General features: G+C 41.0%; 1 protein-coding gene across 1 annotated transcript in view; it reads right to left on the reverse strand.

Annotated features, from left to right (window-relative positions):
• Window positions 1-25,682, reverse strand: part of DOCK4 (dedicator of cytokinesis 4) — a 1,616,764-nt gene extending 1,591,082 nt beyond the window's left edge. Inside the window, exon 1 of the mRNA XM_086919301.1 lies at window positions 25,351-25,682. Coding sequence (XP_086775427.1) covers window positions 25,351-25,387 — 37 coding nt within the window. The 5' untranslated portion in view covers window positions 25,388-25,682. The remainder of the gene's footprint in view (window positions 1-25,350) is intronic.
• Window positions 25,683-25,945: the final 263 nt, after the last annotated feature.

The following is a 25,945-nucleotide window of genomic DNA, read 5'->3' on the forward strand; positions in this document are numbered from 1 at the left end:
ATGACAAGTGATTTGCCCAGGATAAGACAATATGGTTAAATGAGGAAGTCAAGATTTGAACTAAGAAACTAAAAGAGATGTTTCTGAAGTCCACGACAGCGTCACTAGATCATGTCAAATTATTAGCAAATTATGGCAAAATAGTTGTAGTCAGGGACCATAGGAAGTAGCCTGAGCTTCGGATTGATGAAAATTGCATTAACAAAGTATGCCCGGGCTTTGAAATAATTTAAACTACAAGCTTTGGACCCTGAAAAAGGACGAAAGTGCAGTGCTGCATTATTCTTATCTCTGTGATGTAAGCCAGCTGGATCTCCATGATAATGGAAGGATAATATGTTTATCAGCACCAGACATGGTCTGCGTGGCTTTATCCTTCTAAATTAAGAAGGTCTAAAAACATTGTAAATCCCCTCAGTTTCGAATGTAAAGGCTCTGCAACTGTTCAAGATGTTGCTTTTCCGGTGTTCCTGTAGGAGTATTAGATCTTTAAGGATCCTATATATTAGGGTCTCCCAAAATGTTTTGTATTTCATACACTTACTTTCCAGGCCTGAATAGCCTCAATTCCTGTTACCCCAGGGCAAACTAAAAGGGTAAAATGAGTGAATCTTAAGACAATTCCAGATGGCTGGTATGTGCATAGTAGGACCATTGCATATTCAAATTCACAGAGAAACTCGTTTTTTGTGTAAAGTATATAGGTGGCACTGGAAGAAACATGCATTAGCTTTCAAGTGTGTTATATTGTAATTGCTCTGGAATTCATAGCGAGTGTAACACACAGAAGCTACAGGCTTGAATGGCATATCATCTCTGAATTGTATTGATGGGATGGACCATAACTTCTGAATTGAATAAAAAGGTACATTTTCACATGTCCCTGGAGGCAGCAATTTCAATGTACATGTCCTTTTGTTCAATTCTCTGAATCTGGAAAAATTTGCAACATTTCACTTCTAAATTTAATGTTTACCAGAGAGGGAAACGTGTCCCTTTACTTTAGGGCCAAATTACAATCTTGGCAGGTGTGGGATACTCCATCAAAAACATGATGGATATCCTTTCCGATGTATTACAAGTTCCGTAGGATATAATGGAATTGTAAAACGGCAGACGGGATATCTGTCACGTTCATGACAAAGCAACTTTGTCTGCCAAGATCATAATGAGGCCTAAAGTTATGTTATTAGGCAGGTAAATATTAACTTAGCAGGCTGGTAAATTGAACAAAGGAATTTAAACTGTAAACAATTAATGCTTAGTTATTGATCTCCTTACATTTAATGTTTGCTTTGCTGAGAATTTAATGAGGACGCCCCATCAATGTGCAAATTTGTCGAGATGGTAAGGCATTTTTGTTAACGGAATAGCATAGAGAGAAAGAAGCCAAGCAAAAAATTATTAAATATGATTTTGGCTACCCCAAAATAAATCTCTTGAGATTTGAAGATCATGCTGTAGTAAATGTGGAGTGTATGCCATCATAGGCAAAAAAGATAACATTCACGTTAAGACTTATAATTTACACAAAAGATGGGGGTGGGGAGGGGGGGGTTCATAGAAAATGCCATGCTGGCCCTTCTGACAAATTTTATTATAAAAATGTGAGTGTGCTCTGCTTCAACAAAACCTAATTAACAGAAGGAACAATTTTCTTCACACATTTTGTTGTATCTCAAAATTTTCCTTTTTATAAACATAATTTCTGAGTTGTTGAGTCTTTACCTGTTACAGTATCTCATTTAGATTAATTTATTAGTTTAGCTATGCTACACAACACAAAGCCAGACACATACTTTATACAATCTCTATTTAGCCTATTCATTATGAGCATGACCGGGGATCTGTGGGGCTTTTCCATGACATTTACACGTGTATTTAGCCACTCTGCCCTGTCACGCAACATCCTAGATTTCTTAACAAAAGACCATTCCATTTGTGTTACAGAGACATTCAATATACTTTTAACTTTATGTTTTTAATCGTGCAACTGGTATTCATCAACAAAAGAAAACAGTATTATTATTTTTACACCATTTAAAAAAAAAAAGAAAGTCTTCATTGACATCCTGCTCCCAAACGGATGTACGGTTGTGTCGAGTGCCCACCCATTTCAGTTACAATGGAGATAGTCAAACAACAACATCTAACTACTGGAAAAAAAATACACAGAGGGGTTATTTAAAAACCTTACATTTTAACTACCTGAAAGTGGAGATATCTTTTGGTATTCCTCTGCAACAAAAGGAAAGGATTTAGAAACGTTACAGTAATACTCTTACAGTACTGTTCTCATCACAAAGATTATTTAAAGAATCAGCTTCACCAATGTCTGCAAGTCTCCCTCCAAAATGGTGAATATTCATTTAAAGTTCCCAGGGTGAAAAATGCGTGCTGGGTGATGAATCTTTCTCAAACAACAAGGGCAGCCATAGTGAGTGTAAAGCTAGAAGAAAAGCACTGTAGTATTTTCACCTGTTACAACATGTAGTGTAATAGGCAGACACTGCAGCTTTTAGTGTTGTTTTCTAACATCGGCTTGTATATAAACGCATGCACTATGAATGGTATAGTAAACTCAATTATAGTTAAGCACGGTTCAATTTTCCCTGTGGTGGCGGTCTTTATTGCGTGAATTAAATATTCCCTCGACTTCACTTTACCTCAGGGACACAGTGTACAGCTCCAAATTGTTAACAAGGTTCAGTTTTAGATTTCAAATGAATTTAGCATGAAAATGACTTTCATAAAGACATTTTATTTTTACAAAACAATCTGGAATAATCCCTTTTCTAACAAGAAACTGTAACTAGCAATTAAACAAGGACTGCCTTTTTGGGCCTCAATCATCTCTTTAAACTACCTACATCTCCATATTGCAATTCTAGAGAGGAAGAACGTGGATTATCTAATGTGTAAATAGATCTTTGTTGTCAATTCTGGACTTCTACACCATTTGAGGAAGCTGACAGCCTGTCTGCCAGATCATCTGCAAGGAGCTGCTGCTGGAGAAACTGTGGGGATGGCTTTGTATGACTGTATGGCCCGCAAAGAAAGAGAAGAAACAGATACCCCTACAGAAAAAGACTGCCCAGAGGAGGCCAGACATTGTGCCCAAGTGGAAGGGATAGTCCACAAGTGCAGATTAGTGTGGGAGTGATGCAGGATCTAAGTTGAGTTCTGGAGTCAGTCTTCTTCTCTCCAGATCACAGTTTAAACCATAATCAGTGTTCCATGCCAAGCAAGGACAGAACTTTAGTGGCCTCTAATGTCTGTGCTCAATCAACCAAAGTCCTGCGCAGAATCTGCAGGCAGGAAGACGATTGCCAAAGAACAAAGAATCACCAGCATGGACGGTGGGATCTCACTAGTTTGGGGCGGTGACTTTAGAAGACCCTCAATGGAGCCTGCAACCGCAACGTTTTTAATTGTGCTGTCGCCAGGGAACATCATTTGTGCATGCCTGTGTTATAAAGCACAGTCACGTTAAAAAGCTAGCGGCTTGGCTATTGATTGCTCCTCCCAGTGCTTGATCCTTAGTGTTTTACTACAAGCCATACATTTATTCTTCATCAGGGGTGTGGAACTTAATAGAATATCTACTAGTCCATAGGGCAGGTTACTTCATAAATCTACTTGTCCTGTAACAAAATCGACTTGTTCCTTTGGTCCCATGTAGTGCGGCGACAAATAATGGCAGCAATCTCTTCATATAAGAGCTCTGATAATGGCCTCTCTGATTATGCCAGAGCTCATACCCTTGTAGGATTTGAATACTAGCAATTCCCTTATTTTGTCACCTTTCAAAAGATCTACATACTGGGGCTGGAGGTGACTGTAAGCAATAGTTCGCAATGGTTGGAAAGCCCTTTTGAGTCTGTGTGAACCTACTAACTTGCATGTTTTATGTGTTTTCATTAGCTTCTCCCTAATATTTTCTCATACAGAGAAAGGTTGTAAATTTACTCCCGACAAAGGCAGAAGAAAAACTACTCCAAGGGTAGGGGGAAAAAAAAGTTGTTAGCAGAAAAATGAACTTTTTACCGCTCAACAGAGTTTTTCATTAGCAAATCTATACATGCATATTTTCTTGTACTAAGATGAAGTTCCGATCTCTCTCTCTCTCTCTCTCCCCTCCCTCTCCCTCTCCCCCACTCCCTCTCCCCCTCCCTCTCCTTCTCTCCCTCCCTACCTCCCTCCCTACCTCCCTCCCTATCTCCAAGTAGTTTTTTTCATTTTCAGGACTACTGGGCCAATGTGTGTTTTTAGAGACCAAAAATATTTTTGCTTTTGCAAATGTTTGTTAGAATGACGAGAGCCCATGTGAAAACAAGGCACGCACTGACAACACCAAAAGGCTGACCACCAATGTCATATCTATGGCTTTTTCAATTCTTATTTATTTCCATGTTTCCTGATTACACTAACTTTTCATTATGGATATTTTTGTAAATTCTAGCATGCATCCACACATTTTACTAAATGAGGTTTCAAAGAAATGGTACCTTACATTTCACAGCAGTTTAGCAAAAAGATTATTTCCTAGTTGCATTTCTTTTATGAACATGTTATTTTGAAAGCAAAGAATCATCAATCTTGCTTTCAAGCTTATGCATATATTTGCATCTAATCAGAGAGGATCCTGAAAGCATTATACATAGCCCCATATTGTTAAACTTTGCAAACGTGTGTACACATTTTTATACTAAAACCACGGTTAGTAGCAAAGTCTGAACTTACAACATTTCCATAGAGTGCTCACCCTAATAATAAAGGCTTTGTAGTAATTAACCATAAATACAAGTTCAAACAGAATTATCATTTGGTCACATATATTACCTTTACTGCAGACAATGCCATTCCCTGATCCATAATGCGGTACTGTAAACTGGCAGCCAAAGGGTTTGTGCTGCAGGGAGTTGGGCCTACTTATCCCAAAGACAAAATAAACATGAAAACTTGTTGTCCTTGGCCCCAAACTATATGTCTTGGGTGTCTAGCTATAGGAGTTCCACACCCTCACTTCATACTGGTAGACCTCAAACTAGGAGTGAGAATATATTGACAGGTGTTTTATTTGACAGCAGTTCAGTAATTAACAATAGGATACTAGTATCTATTTAGACCTAATTTCACTAATATGACCTTACAGAATGTTGAATGTTTGACAACAAAAACAGATACATCGTTGTAGGACACATTTCACTTCCGTTCACTTTATTGTTTTTTTACTTCAGAAAAAGATGATGTAATGGAAAGTAATTAGGTTACTGAAGTATTATAGGAGCACAATACTTAAGTTATTGGAAAACCTCTACCGTTTGCTATCTTTACTGTATAATACATAAGCCATCTGAAAATGAAAGTGGCGTTATACCATAAAGCTGTCATGCTGAGGCCCACAAGCAGGTTGTTTCCAGGAGAAGTTAACTGTGAAAATTCAATTTGATGAAAAGGTCGCTGGGTGATTGGTATTTCACAGAATCAGAGTCACAGGAATAGGACATTTGTTACAGCTTGCATTGAGGCATTTTTAGAGCAAAAGGAGATGCTTATATTTAGTAAAATGTGATGGATTGGATATTATTTTGGAAATAAAAATAACAGCAATGGAGACAGTGAAGTCACAACAGAATGTAGAACAACTACAGTACATATGTAGTTAAGTATGAAATATGGTGATTGCTTCATGTATATGTATTTCTAATCTTCTGTAGCCGGGTTAAAGTCCTAACAATCGTTAGTAGCTGAGCTGAGGGTTTTCATAACTGGGGCATGATGTCTGAGCTGGAAGCTACATTTTCTTACACACCTTAGACTTACAGAAGTCAAGAAACTGGCCTAAGGTATCTTATCCCCTCATTATTAAAAGATACCTAGTGGATTAGCCTAAATAAACTATTTTATGAACTGGCCGAGAGGTCCTATAATGTCAATATCCACTGTGATTTTAAGGGACCTCTTCATGGTCAGGACCTCGATCGAGTACAATGTACTTTAGCTGTCACACTCCTAAACTGAAGACCGGGCTCTCGAACCAATAGCAAAGGCTGCGTCTTCCTCAAATGTTAACTTTGATTATTTAGCTGGTTATATCACACATAATGAGGTTCTTATTCAAGAAAATCGTATTATAGTTGAAATGAAAATACATCAATACTTTGAAGGGTGAGTGACCCTAATGAATGAGCAGTTGGCCAAATGTATTAGAAGTACTACTGTTTTATAGCTACTACAACACTTGAAAGAATCCTCTAACATGACAATAAGCTGGATATTTTTTAGTCAGCACGACAACATAAATAGGCCTGTGTTACAAGTTGCCAATGTGTTTACAAAGCTTATATGGTGCAAACTTCAAAACGAACCAGTTCAATGTACAAAAGAGCAAATGGCAAACAACCAACCTTGGGGAATATTACTACAAGACGATAATGTTCAGAGATGTTATCAAGGGAAGCAGAGGCTGAGCGATCCTATATAAATAGACAGTTAGCTCCACTGCTCAGACAGAGTAACAGCAAAGCATCTAAAGCCAAACCTGAACAGATGTTTGCAGTGAGAAAGTGCTGTTTGAAGATGATTCTGCATTGCTGGATAACACACTGCCTGTACAACCTACAGTGAAATGAGTTTACTGGTTAACACAACCAATATTTAATTAGTAACCATGTACAGATGAGAATTAACAGTTTTTTAATGTGGGTTGCACCTACATTTAACAGTCCTGATTTAGGCACCTAGACTAGTGAATGTTACATAGATAAACATATGTTACTTTACGTCTTTCCACAGAAATTCTGTTGGACAGAGAGACCAGATGCTTTATCCTCGCTCTTCGGGTTTCCAATTGCGCTTTCACTCCTCCATGTAAATCACAGAAGGACACTTCCAGGTAACTCAAGGGACTCTAACTTGTGCTCGTCCTCACACTTTGTAAGGAATTTCACTACTAGGAGTACACTGGAGAAAAATGTTTCCCCAAGCAGCATTTTAAAGAGCCCCAAGTGCTTTCAGAGTAGAACTCGTCTTCAATTTACGGCGTTCCAGAGCTTTCAGTCATAATCGACCTTTCCAAGAGCTTGATCAAATACAGCCACTCTTTCAGCCTCCACGGACCTCACTGCTACAGAGATTTCGCCAGTTTTTGTAGCCAGATATTTCAGAAGCATAGTGATGACAAAAGAAGCATATTTTATCCACTTGTAAGTGCAACCTTCTCTCCAATCTGCGACCTGTCATAAGTAGTTTATCCATGACTTTTCCTCAAGCAGTAGCTCTTCGCAATAAAGATCTCCCTGCCCACTTTCTTTTTCTCATTAGCCATTATCTTACCAAACTGCCCTACTTTAAAATGGCTTCCCTTTCTTCAGACTGAGCTTTATTTTGAAGACAGTGCATCCTACCAGTCACCAGAATCATCATGGATTAGCAACCTCAAACAAAAGATATGCCTGTCTGGGCTTAAGAGAACCAAATAACCTCCATTGCTACTGCTAAGGACCACTGCGAGAACCATGGCGTTAAAGTATGGTATTAAAAACAAAGTACAAGAAGTAGATCTTCTAACTTAAATGAGCAATTTAGGCACAGCTTGCGCTATGGGGAAGTTCATTCGTAAAGTAAAAGAAACTCTTAAATGTGAATTGAAACAAACATCTTGTTCAGACGATATAGAGTACGTTATACAGAATGCTGGAAGGATCAATGCATTTTTAAATATGTGAATGCTGTGAAAATTTTATTATGAAGTGTGATGTTAAGACTCGTTTTATGGAGATTTTAAATGTTTAAGGACTATTTAGCCCAAATAAACTTTGTTTTGAACTGAATTGAATTCCTCCACAGTGCCCAAGGCCAGGCAAAGGTCAACTATTTCAGCTGTGCCCGCTCACTGTAGATTACTACTTAACAATTGTCTCTCCATGGTCCTCTCAGCATCCAGCCCACCTCAACAAATCCAAATTGGAAGGGGCAACGCACCAAGCTCTAACTCATTATTCCTTACTGCAAACAGACCAGAGGAAGGACGGAAGAGTGCCACTTGATGTATCCCAGGGATCTGAGGTGTACCCTGGAAGGCTCAGAGGATGCAGTGAATCTCCCTCACTGTTTACCACATGCATTGATCTCTCTTTCCTGACCAGTATTACTGGGCCCACCGAGAAGCGGATCTACTGCAATGGATCCTGCCATCACAGCTGCCACCAAGCTCTGCTACATAAACTCATATTTTAAATGTATACATTTCACAGACACATAAGCAGAAAATATGAATTTAAGATACAAACAATAATAAGAGAGAAAATAAGGAATAGAAAATCGAAATCTACAAAAGATAAGGAAACTGCAAATGCACAGTTTTGTTTTTTCAGATATAATTCACAAATAAGCATTAAAAGGTTAATCCATAGTAAGGATAAGAGTAGTAGAGTTGTGATGCAATGAAAATAGGTTGAGATATTTATAGTAAGCAGAAGTGAAACACAAATTATACAGTACTCTTCAACGAAATATTTAACAGACACACAGAAAAAGGAAATAGAACAGCAGGAAATGCATAGGTAAAATACTCAAAGGAAGTCACATGGTGATGATACAGGAAGGATGGGGGAGCCTCAAGCAGAACAGACCAAAGTGAACCCAAACTGACACGGTATTGTCAGCTGCAATGGACTTAAATATCAAAACAAGTCACTGCAGGGCTGCAGAAATCACTGTGCAGATCAAAGCACAAAAGTGTTTACCTGCTTGGAAAAAGAGCACTAGAAAGATTTGGTGTGGTAGTGGATGGCGGGAGAAACAATGAGAAAAGAAGTAGGATAGACCAGATTTAACCACAGAAACAACAAAGAAATAAAGTATATAGTGACTCCACACTGAAAGGCAGCCAAATAATGAAAGCCTGGTTTTGGGATCAGTGTTCATGAAAATTTCTACAATTGTTAAAGGAAAATAGAGGGAGAGGATGCCTATGATGAAACCCGACACAATATTGTGTGTGAGGCATACTCTTCCATTAAGGATGGCCTTCCAGAGACCTCCCCTTCTTTGGCTACACATGACTTTCAATATTAAGGCTTCTATACCTCACCATGCTTTCCTCATTACACTTTTATAGGCAACCTACTTCTTTTGTGTTTGATATGCCCAATTTTAAAAGCCAGTTTTCCGACGTGTAATTTACCCCCAAAGAAGTTAACAATAAAAATATAATTTGAGAAACAACTGAACTACTGTGTAGTTTCAAGTGCAGCATTGACACAACGTGATTCCAAATTCCTGTATTCACACAAAGCTTATTTTGAAATCTATACAATTTTATTGAGATGAGGATTTTATTAATATTGGAATTTCATGTGTCCTTTATATAGTTATTACACTTAATTGTTGTTTACTGTGGTTTAATTAATTGCCCTGTATGCAAGTTGTGAGGGCTATGCTAACTACACATTTCAATTTACATATTTTATACAATAAAGATCACCACAAAAACTAATTAGTACATGCCATTTACACCTAATATTACATGCATTCCTTATCACTAATGCACCTGACACCTACCCCGTCTGAACAGCACAGCACATCCATGCAAATTAAACTTCGACGGGTGCAATTTCCTTTCATATAATGAACTTATAGATTTTACAACGGGTAGGTAAAATGGCGCAGAGTGCACAAGGATAACTAACAAAACACAAACAGGTTGTTTATCTTAAAAATTATGAACATTTAGCAAGTTATTTGTTTGGTCACCTAAAGAAACAGTCTTTGTGAAAACTGGGTAAAACCTTAATGAAAATGTTTCTATCATCTTATGGGCAAATTCTGTTGAAATGCACACATGTTATATGATTCATTGTTTCTCAACTAAAGATTACAATGTATTCCTTGCATCACTTTCAATATTCATAGAAGCAATAACTAAAGAATAAGAATGCTATCACTGTGGCTCCCAAGGCATACACCCAGTCATACATGTCACATGAAGATGCGCGGATATGACATTTTGCAGCAATACCCATCTAACAGAGGATAGCCCACTCATATTATACAGACAGTAGAAGTGTACATTTATTTGGGCCTACAGAAACAGGCTTACACCAGCTATAAAGACCATTCTTCTGAGGATGGCTGCCACCAGATGAACACCAGAAAGGCTCTTTGTGTACATACAAGTAGCATACATAAAATACATACACCCCCGAGAGATCACGTGATAGGGAGCATCCAGAAAGTAAAGAAAACGAGTTCCGCAGATCTTTTTTTTAAATGTACGTATTTAAACAAACCTCAAACCAATTCAATAATTACTCTACAGGAGCTGTTAAATGCAAACAAATTCCATTTAACTCACAACATACAAAGTATGAATCCTATTTTCCTGGTGCTTCTTAATGAGAGAACAATATTTTTCAGGAAGTCATGAGCAAACGAGAACCTATCAATAAACATGAACGAAGACTGATTCATCAGCTAAAATAATCTCCAGGGACCGTGTAGTCTACTTTTTTTACCATAAAATATCGGATTAGGACCACAGTATTTGTACTAAAAACAAATGCACTTTGGTTGGTAAATGTGAGCCTACCAGGAACGCAAGAAAGAAGGCCAGACAGATAATATTTGGAATTTCTTAGGCACAACACAATAAATAAGGTATTACTTCTTTCTTGTACTTATTTTTTGGAAGTATCCCTATCTGACTTAAGTATCTATTCACAAATTGGTACTGATGAGCAGTAAGCTACAAGACGATGGGCCTGATTTAGATCTCGGAGGATGGGTTACTCCGTCACAACGGTGACGGATAGCCGTCCGCTGAAATATAAATTCCTTAGGATATAAGGGGATTTATATTTTGGCGGACAGAATATTTGGCACCATTGTGACGTAGTAACCCATTCCGGCAAGATCTAAATCTGGCCGAAATTTATTAATTCAGCAAAGGACATAAGTGTTATTTGGAGTACAGAGTTTCCGCTGCTGTAAGATACCAGGATGACATCATTTAGTCAAACATCTTAAAGCAGCAAACATAAGAACCTAGTGGTACAATGTGCCGGTTTATTTTAAGCAGCAAGTATATTGAGAATGAATCACACTGCAAAAAGAGGAGCACAAAACAAATAGGCATACTGCAGTACTAATTCAAATTAAGAAATCAAATAATAAATTCAACTACTAACAATTAAAAAGATAGAAAAATACCTGAAACAAGAAGCAATTAAAAAACTATACTAAGCCTTTGACAATCCAATACACACATATATAGCATGACTAATAAATAGACAGTAATTATTACAGTCTGAAAAAAAGAATGCTTAAATATTCTTGGATGCAAATAAATCCCCTTCCCAACCACTCCATTCACGGTTCCAGCTCTTTGAACTGATGCCCTGCATTGCAGAAAAGCTCATTTGCGACAGCTCGGATGAAACTGTGATTGATTGTAAAGCTAAGCGTGAATATCATAGGAATAATGAAATGCAAGGGGGAAAATATAACAAGCATTTGCAATGCAATAGGTCTCGTATTAGGAAATTTTGAGCTATTGGTATTGTAAATTACAATTTCTTTATTTATGTGTTGGTTGAAAATAGCGAAATTAATAGCTTTGTCATTTACAATGCCAATAGTTATACATTTCACAAATGTGACACCTATAGCATTTGTAATGCAATATGTGTTGTATTTACGTGACTTAGATGTATTGATATTACAAATAACAATGGCTTTTAATTTTTTTTAAATAAGTAATACTTAAATAAAAGTTATTGTAAATTATAATGGCAATAGCTTAAACTTTTGTGAAGATTATGTTCAGTGTATTTTATTGTGACGAAAATCCAAGAACAGAAGTGAAATATTAACATCTTTTTGTGACATTTGTAATAAAGCTTGAAACATTGAGAGAACATATTTCAACCAGTTGTTGTTGAATGGTTGCACAGATTGATACTGTGTTGGCACTGAGTGATGTGGTGGCGACGAGTGATCCTGTGGCGTTCAGTGATGCTGTGGTAGTGCATAGAGATGTTGTGGTGCCCATGAGTGATGCTGTGGTGGTGCTGAGTGATCCTGTGGTGATACAATAGATAGAGTGAGATAGAGTGAGATAGAGTGAGATAGAGTGAGATAGAGTGGGATAGAGTGGGATAGAGTGAGATAGAGTGAGATAGAGTGAGATAGAGTGAGATAGAGTGAGATAGAGTGAGATAGAGTGAGATAGAGTGAGATAGAGTGAGATAGAGTGAGATAGATAGATAGATAGATAGATAGATAGATAGATAGATAGATAGATAGATAGATAGATAGATAGATAGATAGATAGATAGATAGATAGATAGATAGAGTGAGGGCGATAAATAGAGTGAGGGTGATAGAGTGAGGGCGATAGACAGAGTGAGGGCGATAGACAGAGTGAGGGCGATAGACAGAGTGAGGGCGATAGACAGAGTGAGGGCGATAGATAGATAGATAGATAGATAGATAGATAGATAGATAGATAGATAAATTATGTGGCGTGTAATTATGTGGCACTAAGTGGTATTTGGAGTGTATGTTGCGTTGAGCGCAGTGTAATTATGTAGCATATAATTATGTGTAGCAAAACACACAAGATGATGGACGGAATGTTGCACAATGGCAAAACATTTACCCCCAGTCACAGATCTGGGTTTAATCCATCGTTATTTTGCTCACCAAGCCACCCCAGTTCAGACATGGCCATATGCAAATCAGTCTTGACCCGGTGCCTCATGGGAACAGTCCAGCCAAAACTTCCAAGCCATGTCTTTCCTGGACCGGAATCAAGCATCCTAGGACCAGTTTCTGGCTATCAGCCGTCTTCAGTCAGGATAGCTTGACTCCAGTGGCTTAGTTAGCATGGGACCCACGTCTGGGCATACCCTTCCCACATAGGGTGAACAGCAAAACACACAAGATGATGGATGGAATGTTGCACAATGGCAAAACATTCACCCCAAGTCACAGATCTGGGTTAAATCCATTGTTATTTTGCACACCAAGCCACCCCATTTTTGCATATAATTATGTGGCACTGACTGGTATTGTGTGGAGTGTGTGTTGCATTCAGTAGAGTGTAATTATGTGGCATGTAATTATGTGGCTCAGAGTGGTATTTGGAGTGTATGTTGCATTGAGTGCAGTGTAATTATGTGGCTTGTAATTATGTGGCACTGAGTGGTATTTGGAGTGCATGTTGGATTGAGTAGAGTGTAATTATTGTTGCGTGTAATTATGTGGCACTGAATGGTATTATGAGGAGCGTATGTTGTATTCAGTAGAGTGTAATTGTGTGGTGTGTAATTATGTGGCAATGAGTGGTATTGTTTGGAGTGTATGTTGCATTGAGTGCAGTGTAATTATGTAGCATATAATTATGTGGCACTGAGTGGTATTGTGTGGAGTGTGTTGCATTCAGTAGAGTGTAATTATGTGGCATATAACTATGTGGCACTGGGTGGTATTTGGAGTGTATGTTGCATTGAGTGCAGTGTAATTATGTGGCGTGTAATTATGCGACACTGAGTGGTATTTGGAGTGTATGTTGCATTGAGTGCAGTGTAATTATGTGGTGTGTAATTGTGTGGCAGTGAGTGGTATTTGGAGTGTATGTTGCATTGAGTGCAATGTAATTATGTGGCTTGTAATTATGTGGCACTTAGTGGTATTTGGAGTGAATGTTGCATTGAGTGGAGTGTAATTATGTGGCATGTAATTATTTGGCATGTAATTATGTGGCACAAGTGGTATTTGGAGTGTATGTTGCATTGAGTGCACTGTAAATATGTGGCGTGTAATTATGTGGCACTGAGTGGTATTTGGAGAGTATGCTGTGTTGTGAAGCATCCTGATCCTTTTGCGTAATACTTCTGAATGCAACAACATTATTTTCAGTGCAATAAGTATAAGAAAGTTATTATTACAATGGCCAGTGCTTAGTTTGTGCCGGTGAAGGGCCCCTAATGAAACTCATTTTCGGAGGCAAGGACTTATTTTGCATCCTCCTTCTGCAGCCCAGAGAAAAAGTCAGAAGTTGAGAAAGAGGGAGGGAGAAGAAGACCGGAACACGGCAACAGAGAGACATAGGAATGAAAAAGAATGTGCAGGCATGCGATAAAGCGACGGGTAGTGCAGGGCAGTGAAAGAACGAGGCATGAAGTGGAAACGAGAAAACGTAGCCTTGGCATTTGGCTGTGGTGGGCTCCGAAGACAACATATGGGCCCAGGCATTTAAAAAAAAACTGTATTCTCACCAAGTTCACACTTGCTTCGTTGCCTGAAACAGATCTGAACTGAGAACAACTGGGTTATCATTCACAGCTCTAAAATGAATTCCCAAATTATTACTGAGCCGTTGGATGGGAGAAGTTGTACTTTATACATGGAAACAGAAAGCAAAATGGTGCCACAAGTCTGACAGCTCATGCCTTATCGCAGTTATTAAGACACTGAAAGGTGTGGGCAGTGCAATGGGGAAAAAGCCCACAGTATTCTGACACTACCTGCTTCCTTTCCCGTAGGCAAATCCAGGAGAGGGTGAGTCTCTCAAGAAATGCAAAAGAGCTTTCTGCTGTCTTGAAATCTGCAGTATCGTTTGGCTACGTGGGCATCAGATGTGGTTGCCTGAGAAGCACTTAACAGGCCCAGTGTAAGGAGATGGAGTTTAATCAAGTGCGGCTTGACCGGCGAGACGGGGGCAGACACGGAGCACGGTGTACGTGCCAGAGGAACAGTGGCGCAGGGCAGGACTGTGCCCGACTTGTGAGTATCCCACTGAATGCCGCATGTTATACACATATATCTTCAATGCCTGAGACTGGCAGTGTGTTTTGTTAGTTATTCGCTACCCTATGGCTGAAAGTGGAGTATTAAAGGCTTAGGGAGTGCTGGGAATGGTCGATGGGGCACAGCGTACCTGAAACATTTTGGTGGGAAGGGAGCGGTGCAGGGGCTGGAATGTGAGCTGACAGGAACACATGAGCAGTGCATAGCAGGCAAGAATCCAGCTCACGCCAACCAGTACATCAAAGTATCCCGCGCGCCCCATTTTTAGACAAAGCCCGCATATGCGCACTCCCTAGTAAAACCCTAACAATTTAGCGGAACACTCAAATCAGCTGGATAACTAAAAGAAAGCACAACCGCTCAGCAAAAATGAGTATCTCGGAGGCGAGTGAGGAACTAGCAGCTACTGGAGTGTCCCGAGGATGCAGGAAGTCTCTCTTGTATAAAGACCAGACCGTGACTGGAATTGCGCCAATGGGTACTGCGTGGTAGTAAAAAGTGACAGATGTTTCTCTGGCGACGTGCAAAAGTGGGGGGGAGGCTTAAGGCTGGAAGCAAGGCTTAGAAAACGATGCTGCAGAGCACATGAATGGGAAGAGCGGTCGGCCGTGGGAGGTGGGAGGGGAAATAGGAGAGTGCTGATGTGCGATGTGCACGCGGGGGCGGGGAGCGGCAGCCTTTGAAGTCTGATGTGAGGCACAGACAAATGGTGGTGTGACGTGGCTGGTTTGTGCACATGCGTAGATCACATGAACTGTGGCTAATCCACCGTTGTTAGACTGTTCTTTTGCCCTTACTATAATCTCCGCCAGCAATGCGCAAGCGCATTGGCAGGCCTAGACCTAAAAAGGGATGTGGACAATTCACATAGGTATTTTTGAATATGTTAGGCAGTGTTCCTGTAGTGCTACTTCATGTACTTTAAATGCCTTTGCCTCAAAACATAAAAAAGGGAATTTTCATATATAGTTTTTACGAATATAAAAAACATGGCCCTATTTGCCTTTTTACTAATAGGTAGCTTGGCATTTCGGCAAATTTACAAAGGCATGTATAGGTATTTTAAGAGGTACTATTTCACGTATTCATAAATTCCTTTATGAATCAGTCTCTTAAACTATATACAATGTACTCTAAAGATCAGCATCTCTGTAATAGTACAGTTTAATAAATCATTGGTGTTTCTACCTTAATTCTTTGCAAAATTACTTTTGTTGAACAGGCAGCAAGATGAACCCACTGCTCATCCATTTTGTGTATGTTTAAAGAACTTGGGACGATTATAGACCATAAGAAAAAGATTTCAGCAACATATAACAATTATTTTCTTTGTGAAAAGCACAAACTGAAATGCTTTTACCATGTATCAGAAAGTAAAGTGTAAAAATGGAAAGGAATATTTTGTCGTAATCCTCATCACTTCAATGAGATAAGGAGATTTACATCCTAAAAATAAGTAGTAGCTTCTCATTTGTGTTGCAAGGCTGTATAAACTCTCAGTTCCTGATATGGTCTTTATGTGTTCATTCAGCTTTTATGTTACCGCCTTTGACTTAACGTTTTATAAAACCTTGAATGTACATAATAACATACATGAGAAAGTTTCATATTCACAATAAAAAGCTCTTTCAATATACTTCACTATTGCCCACCAAGCATTTAGACCTTAAAGCCATTCATACACTCAGTATCGTTAATTCCGTTTCAATTTCATTCTGAAGTGCGAGTTTGCCATTTTTTGTCATACACAAACAAGCACAATGAATGCTTCAACATGTGTAATGCAGAAACAAAATTAGGAAATTCCCTTTCACCCAAAGCCGGTACATTTTCTTTGTAATTAAGTGCTAAACATCTATACTACTATTATAAAGAGAGAACTGTGTCCTTTGAGCCAGGTAAACTCGAAAAGTACACCACCAATCGCAACACCCAATACAGCGTTGGAAAGGGGGGGGTCCAGTAGATGGACATAGGATATAAAAAAATAAAAATAAACGTTATTTAAAAAATAAACAATAAAAAAAAGTAGTCCCTAAGAAGTAGCGCCGGCCGTGTGTGCTAACAACGTGCGTGCTGACATCATCGGAGGACAGGAACGCGAGGCGGAGCGGACAACAGCGCGGGGAGGAGCGGAAAACTTAGCCAGACTGGAGGGAATGAGGTACGTGAATCGCGGGGAAGAGCGGTGAAGTAAGGCGGACAGGAGCGGAATGGAGGACAACAGCGCATGAAGGAGCTGAGAACGTAGCAAGACTGCAGCGCCATGAGGTATGTGAAACGCGGGGAGGAGCGGTGAAGTACGCGGGGCGGAGCGGTAAGTGAGGCGGAATGGAGTGGGATAGTGGACTGCAGCGGGGCATGTAGAGTGACTTGGTGTAGTGGGGGGCGGTGAAGTGAGACGGACTGGAGCGGGATAGCAAAATAAATGATAGGTTTTAAAACAGCTTTCACATTTGGTGCAGACATTTAAGTGAGAGTAGTGGGGGGTGGTGAAGTGAGGCGGACTGGAGCGGGGGCCTGGGTTTGTGCGACTGGGAGCAAGCGCGGAGGTAAGGTGCACGCAAGCCTGAAATGCCGCCCCCAGTCCCCTTCTGCCCCAGGCAACGCGGGGTGGGCTGCTAGTATTTAATAAAGGAACAGTTAATTACAACTTCTCAAACTCACTGAAAATCGATAAGTTATTATAATCAGTATTTCTAAAGGCAAAAATTGATAGGCTGTGCAATAAATGCAGTTGATACAAATTCTGTTATTACAATATCTTTGATTACATCACTAAAAGGATTGCAATTCGCCTCCAGTGTCTATCACCTAAAGCTGTCCAACAACCTCTAAACTAGTTTGGCTATAACTGTTTAGACAAGCACATCAAAAGATCTACTTTAAATGTAAAGCTCAGCATGTATCAGTGTCATGCTGCATTATTATTTCAGTCTCAGCATTTACCATCACTGTAACACAGACACAAGCATATTGATGGATCAGAGTTACTTCCACTTCAGTAAAGCGGTTGCTGAAATATTTTTAAAAAACTTTTCATAACTGAGACCCACTATAGAAAACAGAGCTGGCACCTAGGAATTCAAGTAAATTGGATCCATTTGAAGCACAATACATAGGAGAGATATAACAGATTAATTGATATAAAAGCATGTTGCTAACATTGAGTGGCCTGCTGTATTTTGTCCAATTCGATGGGTAACATCTTCAGAGGCTAAAAAGAGATTGAGACATTGTCATGTTAGAACTTGCTACATGGTTTATACTGCACTTCCGGTAAGAGGAGGCCCTATATTTCAAATATGAAAACACCACAACAAAAGAAGGAAGTAGATAGAACGAGATGCTGATTTCTAAAATAATTAAACACTGCACAAGACGCACAGATTTTCTCTTCTAGAACCAAAGGTCATGATTTAGGACTACAGGCACTAGCACATCATCTGAATTAAAAAGAAATACAAACTAGTGAGTGCAGGGTGAAATTATGCACAACATTGGTGGAAAGCAACAGTACAGAATGTGGGAAACACATAAGCGAGCAAATCCTACTGAGGTTCTGGGGTACCCAAACCAAGGTTTCCTGGTACTGTAGATTTAAATAAGCAAAATGTATGTTTAGACTGCATGTACCTGACCCAAAGAAACAAAGTTAAAACCTTTACAACAGACTCCCTAAATTGCTCCAGGTGCTCGAATTCGGAAGACAGGCTGGTTTCCACAAGGTCTGGGGTTGCCCAATGACCACGGGATACAGGGAAGAAGCTACGAGTAACACAACAACAATTACTGGGAAGGAAGGACTGGAGCCCAAATGGATGCTTGCAAGGACTAGTCCCTCACTCCGAAGAAAAGAAAGCTCTCACTAGGTGCTTTGACTTAGCAACTACAGTTTTGCCAGTAATAACGCTAATACATCTCTATCCCATAATCTGACCCAATGCCAGAACACAGTAATTAAGTTGGTGGGCTATGAAAGCAAGGGACTGCATTGAGGGGATGCGCAAGAATCCTATCACAGATACATGGAATGAAATATTACAAAAGCTAGTGGCAGAGAAGGACGACAAATCCCCTTAGAACAGTGATACTCAAAGTTCGGCTCTGGAACCGCATGCAGCCTTCCTGACTTTGATTTGCTGCCCGCTGGTCAACAGTAGTGCTGGGCTGCAGCTTACTCGACTCAGGACCGCGATTAAAAAGATATCAAACAAGGGCAAGCATTTATTTAAGAAGCTAAAGAAAGGAAATAACTTGGGTGTGATGCACCGCTCAACTTTAGAAACCCCTCCATTTTTAAAGACATCTTGCAGTAAAAGTGTAAATGTAAAAAAGTCTGTTCAAAATTCAAAAAGGGAATTTTATTAACATGCAGAACCATTTCATCTTAGTACAACATATTACATCAGTTCATTGAAAAGTATTTTTCTAAAATGTTATAGTTTTCAAACATGAATTTAAAAATATTCATTCTACCGCCTACCCTCCCAACAAGGCCAATATTGAACTAAGAGGCTAATCAGGTGTTATGTGCAATCTTTGGGTAGGCTAGGTTCCTATTTTAGATGAATAACATTATAGTTTATTAAATTAAACACAGGAGAAGATTTTATACAGCACACATCTGGAAGTTATGTATTTCAAGGTCCTAGTGTGTGATAATTTAAGAAAAAGGAGGGAAAGTGAAATAAAACAATTGCCTAGAATCACATCATTTGGTTAAATGGAGAAGCCAGGATTAGTCCCAAGCTTTTGGTTTCACATTGTGCAATCCAGGAACCAGATGTTTATGCTTTGCTTCCCCTACACCCACCTTTCCGCCAACCCCCGAACGTCACCCTGCTGGGATCAATGCGGCCCTCGGTCACATCACAGACCAAACTTTGTGCCCCCTGGGAAAATGTTTGTGTGTACCCATGCCTTAGAATATGACAAACTACACAATAGGTGACCAAATGAGACTAACAGAAGGCAGGATGACTATGGGGACAAGTGCATGCGCCGGAGAGAGTAAACCAGACATGCACTGTAGTGCCCTACAGTAATTTGAAAAAATGCCAAACCCTAAGTCCTACACAATCACATAATCCGACTTAACAACAGCAACAACTATGCCTACATGGAGAAAAGATTACTAATGACGGGAAACAATGCACCTATTTTCGAACCCTCTTAGTTGTTAGATGTTTGTCTGTAGCAACTGTTCATTTTCCAATATCAAAACAAGCACTGAACTAATATTGTTCCAAAAAATGCAAATGTAATGTGTTTTTCTAGACAATCTGAGAGAAACAACTAAGATGCAGATCTTACTAGTGCAAGGAATCTATAATAAATGTAATAAATTATTGTTTTATGTTAAAATAAAAACAAGCTCAAACCGGGCCATTTTGCAAAATGTTTGCATATTTAATTTGTGTTAGGTGCTAACACCTTCAATTATGGATGCAACATTTTTATAGAATCAGGGATGTGGTGTATTTGCACCTGTAAATTGATTGACCAGAAATCTGCTATTAGATGCGAGTACGTAGATATGCACTGAAGAGGCAGGTGCAAGGGTATTCGCCAAACATTTGCATCTAGGTGACCACCCTTAAAACCATTGGCAGTTTACGTCTATAAATTGCAAGAATACAACAGAAGGGGAGATCACAAATGTGGGCAGAGCACAGAAAAGGATTTCTCAATTGGGCAATATATTGTCCGTAGGAACTGCATTTTCTTGGCAAAAAATTAGCAAGTGCAAACGCATACTACCATGACATCTGCACTTGCGAACATTATTATATGATTGCTTTTCCACATGCATAGATGGCCACATATCTAATTTCTCCAGGAATCAGGAAGAGAGATGGCTTCCCAGGAGTACTTAGTAGAATTATTTTAAAATTCCATGAAAGTCAGAGATGTTCTCCAAACTTTGGCACAGACCTATGCAAGTAAATGTGTGACGTTCATCTCGGGGGTTATGTGGATCGGCCTATCAAGAGTATTTGAGCTAGGAGTAAAAAGGAAACTTGCATACTGAATAGGCTTCACTTTAATCTGTTGCTAAAAAAAATATTTTTGTTTTCTTATGTTTCAAAACAATGGAAAATTCTTCCTACTTCTGGAAGGAACAGGGAAGGAAGGAAACCATGTAGTATTGTATTTTTAATTTCCTATTCTGCACAGGAAAGGCTACTCCTAATTTGAAGATACTTTTTTGATACTCATCATGTTTTTCAATTTAAAATCAATACTCGTCTTCACAACAGCTTGTTTTAATCGGGAATGCATTTAGAGTCGTGTTGCATAATAATCAAATCACAAGAATATTCTTAAGGAACAAATTAAAAAATACATTTAGGGAGGTGTTTTGCTACATTTCTTTTCCATGGGAGCATTTTAGTACATATGTCCTACAATATAAATGAGTTTAAGGCGCTATATTTGACGAAGGAAATAACAAAAGTGAGTTCAACAGCAGCAAGGAACAACTTTGAATATACTTAGGAGTTATTACTCATTCGAAAGAAAGGGTGTCAGAGCTTTCCTGGCGTCATAGTAGGGTAGTTGTGACCTGAGGCCAGACGGTAAGGAATGCCACAGACTAGTACCTAGAAGAAATGATCTCCATTCGCTTTTCCAGCGAAAGCTGGGCTTCCGAGCTGAAAGGAGCCCTGGAATCTCAGATGGCAAGATGGCCTTTCAGCCACGCATGCTCGTGTTTGACAAACACAGCAATTGTGAAGCATGTAGATTCTGGTAGTCAAAGCTGGAAGAAGAGACCTGGAGAAATGCTATCAAGTGTGCTGCTATCCTGAACAGGACTCACCAAGGGGAGGCGTGCATGCTGGAAACCGATTTCTCATAATTCAAACAGTAGGTTTCTTTTTAACCTCATACTGTCAGGAGACACAGGACATTCTCTTTACAAACACACTTGCTAAGAGGACACTAAATATGTTGAACGGGGCCACCAAGCATTAACGGATCAATGTGGTAAGTAACTCAGCGCTGGAGTGAGCGGAAACAAAATACTCTAAGCATCAACACATGGCAGTGGATATGTCCCTCTGGGACGCAATTACAAATGTCTCTCTATTGAAGCCCTTTTCCAGGCTTCCTGTGAATATGCAGCACGGATAGCAGTGCACAGCTGTTGAACGCCTCTTAAGAAAATGAGTGACGTGTTATGCTGTCCTTAGCATGTGTAGAACAAACGTCTCCCATCAGATATCCCCAGGATTTTAGCATCCTCAGTCCTTGCTCCAACAGGGATATGATCAAGGCCTGCCAAGCTGAACCTGTACAACCAATGTAATGCGCTGTGGCAGGTCTGCGGTGGCAAGATCGTGGTGTCACATTTCCACTTTCCCAAAGCAAGGACCTGGTTGTACTGATACTACAAAATGATATTTCTCTTTCGGATCATAGTTAGAAGGAGCTAAACGATCTTGAAAGACAGCAAATTAAAAACTGTTGTTCCTCCAAGCAGAAGTATCCATCCTTCAAAGAGCCATTGGCGGTTCAGCCTAAAACACACCTTACTTATTCTCTTCTGGCTGCACTGTTACTTCCGGTCAGAGCATGGCAAACACGCCGATATGCTGTAAGCGGTGTTTGCATCAACATAAAAATGCACTGCATCATAATAAACAAGACATATCTAAATGCTGTCTTCTGTGTAGGAGCTGAACGTGCCTTCCAGTCGCCTGCAGTATTTATCTTCGCTCATACAGAAACCTTCCATCTGCACAAGGTTGTCTGTTAATTTATCAGCTGCAGCGGGTGGGTTTGGTTGCCCCTCAGGTCGGGCTTTTTAAGTAGTTCCTGAACCGCTGCCTCGGGAGCTGATGTATTGTTTAAGGTACAGACACATTGCATCCTTGGGCTGCAGTGGCTCATGCCCTGGCCTGACTAGGACTTTGTGACGGTGTCAGCAGCAGTCTGAACTTGCACTCCTTTCAGCTTTTGTTAGGATTTTCTTTCACATTAAATACTTTTGAACGTTTCAGTGACTCTTGAGGCGACTGTTTCTGATGAACAAAACGCCACACAATATTACCGCCCGAGAAAGAGACATGCGTGCGAGTTTGGCTACAGTTACCCGGCGTGATTTGAGAGGGAAAGACAATATTTTATGTAGAGAAAAACAAAATAGCTACATTTGATAACGAAGCATAAACACCGCATTTATTTATGGCCCATACTTTACAACCATAAAATTAGAACTACGGATTGCAGAATGCAACCTGCTTTAGGGATGAAACACACAGCGCTGGCTGATAGTGTCACTCATGCAATACGACAACTGCCAAGCGCACATTAACACCCGAGACCTGAGACCTTCCTACGAAACACTAACTGAGTTAAATATGCGCTTGTGAGGCCTTCCAGCGCAGTACAACTTCCTGAAGCCCCTGGGGTTGTCCTTACTGCCCAGGCTCCCTCTCCCTTCGAACGGAAAATAAAGGCCGCCAAATCGATAGGCAATTTGCCAGCTGGGATCTGGCACAGAAGGGACGAAGGGCAGGAACCACATTACTAGAAGCAGGAGGGCGGCCACTGTCGCATCCACACGGAACTGGGCCGTGTTCATGTGCCAACTGTTTAATGGGGCGACACCAATGCTCGAGGAAATCAAAACACATGGCCTGCACGTGCCCCAGGGGCACACACATCCATCGTGTAAGAGACCGTCCTTTTAACAGGCTTCAAAAGAAACCACTTCTGGATGTTTTTTTCTGTTCCATACATCACTTCTCGACACACTGCTTGACCACATACTCTCCAGACACAAAACCACTTCTTTTAACACAACTGTGCAAGGCAATCTTATTAGACACCGAATGCTAGGAATCCGTGCCACACACAACCTTTCAATTCTGTGCACTAACAAAATCAAGAGGAAAAAGGAACGCCAATGATGTAACTGCATGTGCCCGCTTAGTTCCGCTTATTTGGGTAATGTGTACACTTATGTAATCGTGTACATCCCTTTGTACAGTCACTGCTCCTTGTGCAGAGGAGCTCGCCCAGGCCCGCCAGAGAAGGGCAGACAGAGGAATCCATCTGTACACAGGAAGCCCTGTGTGCTCTCTTCTAAGTGGCCAACGCTCTGGATCCCTTATAGAAAACCCCTTGCTCGTGTGAACCCCTTTGTATATAGGCAACTCTTGGCATTCTACAGAAGGGCCCATCTTCGTCCCCTTGGTACCTAGGCGCCACTCTGCACCTTGTTCCACAGCAGCACCCCTCTGTATCCGCTTGTAGAGTGCGTCCCCTTACACAAAAGCACGTCTACCTCCGTCCCCAGGAGCGCCCCCCTCCGCGCCCCCTCGTACTTCCATATATACGGCAGAACACGTTATCATGAAGTCACAGACTACTCGACAGAGGCATCACAAAAAGTTAACAGCCATAGTAGAAAATGCATGCACTAACACTGGGCACCTTACAGTGATGCAAATTCTAGGAGCTGTGTTCAGCATAAAGGAAATCATGACCAGTCAGGAAGATTGTGGAGACTGGAGGTGTTGAGAACAATCAACTTTGCGTGGGGTGCAGGTTCCTTGTGATCCGACTCTCGAGCGGGGGACCTGGAAGTGGATGAGCTGGGGAGGGGTGGATGTCCACGGAGTATCCTCTGTGATACAGCAGCCCATTGGGGGGCAGGCTGTGTTCATCAAACAATAAAAAGATGCGGGGGAGGGGGCGTGGTACATCATGGTATCTCGCAAATCGCACCAGTGGTGAAGCACGAGAGAAGGGTAAGTGTCAGGGCACCTGGGCACTGACGCCGGCCCTGGAGCTGTGGTTACGTGTGGCATCTCAGGCGCAGATCCCCTTCCCTTCTGACAGCTCAATGGTGCAGCTGTGCGCTGCGTGAAATCGAGCACTGTGGAACTACTTGTGAAATCATGTGTGCGCTGCCTCTACGAGAATGGCCCTGTCACAGCTGCTCTGCGTGCCATGGAATCTGCAACGATGTGCATGTATGGTGGAAGATTGAAAGATGCAACGTGGACGCTCCTAAGCGATGGGATGCTGCCGTTCCCACCACCGATGCTACTGCCCTCTTACAGCTTCTGTAGCGCCGTGTACTGCGCTGCTGCTGCTGCTCGTGCACCTGGAAGGTTGTCTGTAAAATTGTGATTTTCGTACACCTGTGATACTAGATATTTTAATGCACCTATATCAGGGATGCCGTGCATGGTCGTGTCTGTGTGCATCTGGGGTTGGATGCTGGTTGCTCATCTGGCATAGTCAGTGTGCGTACATCTGGAATGCTGCTGTGCCTGTGTGCACCTGGAACAGGTAGTGTTTGTGCCTCTGGGTCGCTGAGCAGTGTGGTCTTTGGAATAATGTGCTCAACAATGCATTGCATGGCGCATGCATATCCCAACACAGCGCCATAGCCCCCTGCCCCCCTCCCCCGCTGTACTGTCACCAAATCAGCAGTTCGCCCCAGTGTTCCCCCACACAGCTGCCCCCCTGCACATAGTTGTCCGCACGCACTAGAGAGGGATTGCAACTACTCACCAACGCCGTATTTCTCCAGTTCGCTGGGGACCCACATCTCTGCAGGAGACGGGCAGCGGTGCTTTCTGCACCCCCGGGGCTCCCGTCCTCCTGTCCTCTCCGGGCTCCAGGTCTCGTCCTGGGCTGCTCTGCTTGTCCTTCCCGTGTGTCTGCCACCCAGATGTACCCGCCACCCGTTTAATGCCTGCCCTCCCGGGCTCTGCGTGCCCGGTGCCGCTGTGTTGTGAACCTTCACAGGGCTCTGGATCTGGTTGTCAGGCGCGCTCCGATAGCCTCGACCGACTCATTGTTCTGATTGCTGGCTGTTAAGCTTAGCTCTGCCAGCTACTGCTAGCAAAAGAAGCACAACCCGCCATAGAAAAGGGACCGAAGCAAGCCCGACCCACACAACGAAAAGGTAGTATGAATAAGCATTTGGATGTTTCATGGGAACATCAGAATTATCATCCAAAGCCTATGATAAAACATTTTTAATCCAACTGTCAAGCGTTCTCTTCACGCAACACTTTATACTTGCCATATCACACCCAGATAATTTTTCTTGCTGTGATTTTTCAAGTGGCTGACGAGGAAACAGTTACAAAGAATGTAAACA

Source organism: Lissotriton vulgaris, chromosome 1_1 (assembly GCF_964263255.1).
Source record: "Lissotriton vulgaris chromosome 1_1, aLisVul1.2, whole genome shotgun sequence".
NCBI classification, from domain to species: Eukaryota; Metazoa; Chordata; class Amphibia; order Caudata; family Salamandridae; genus Lissotriton; species Lissotriton vulgaris.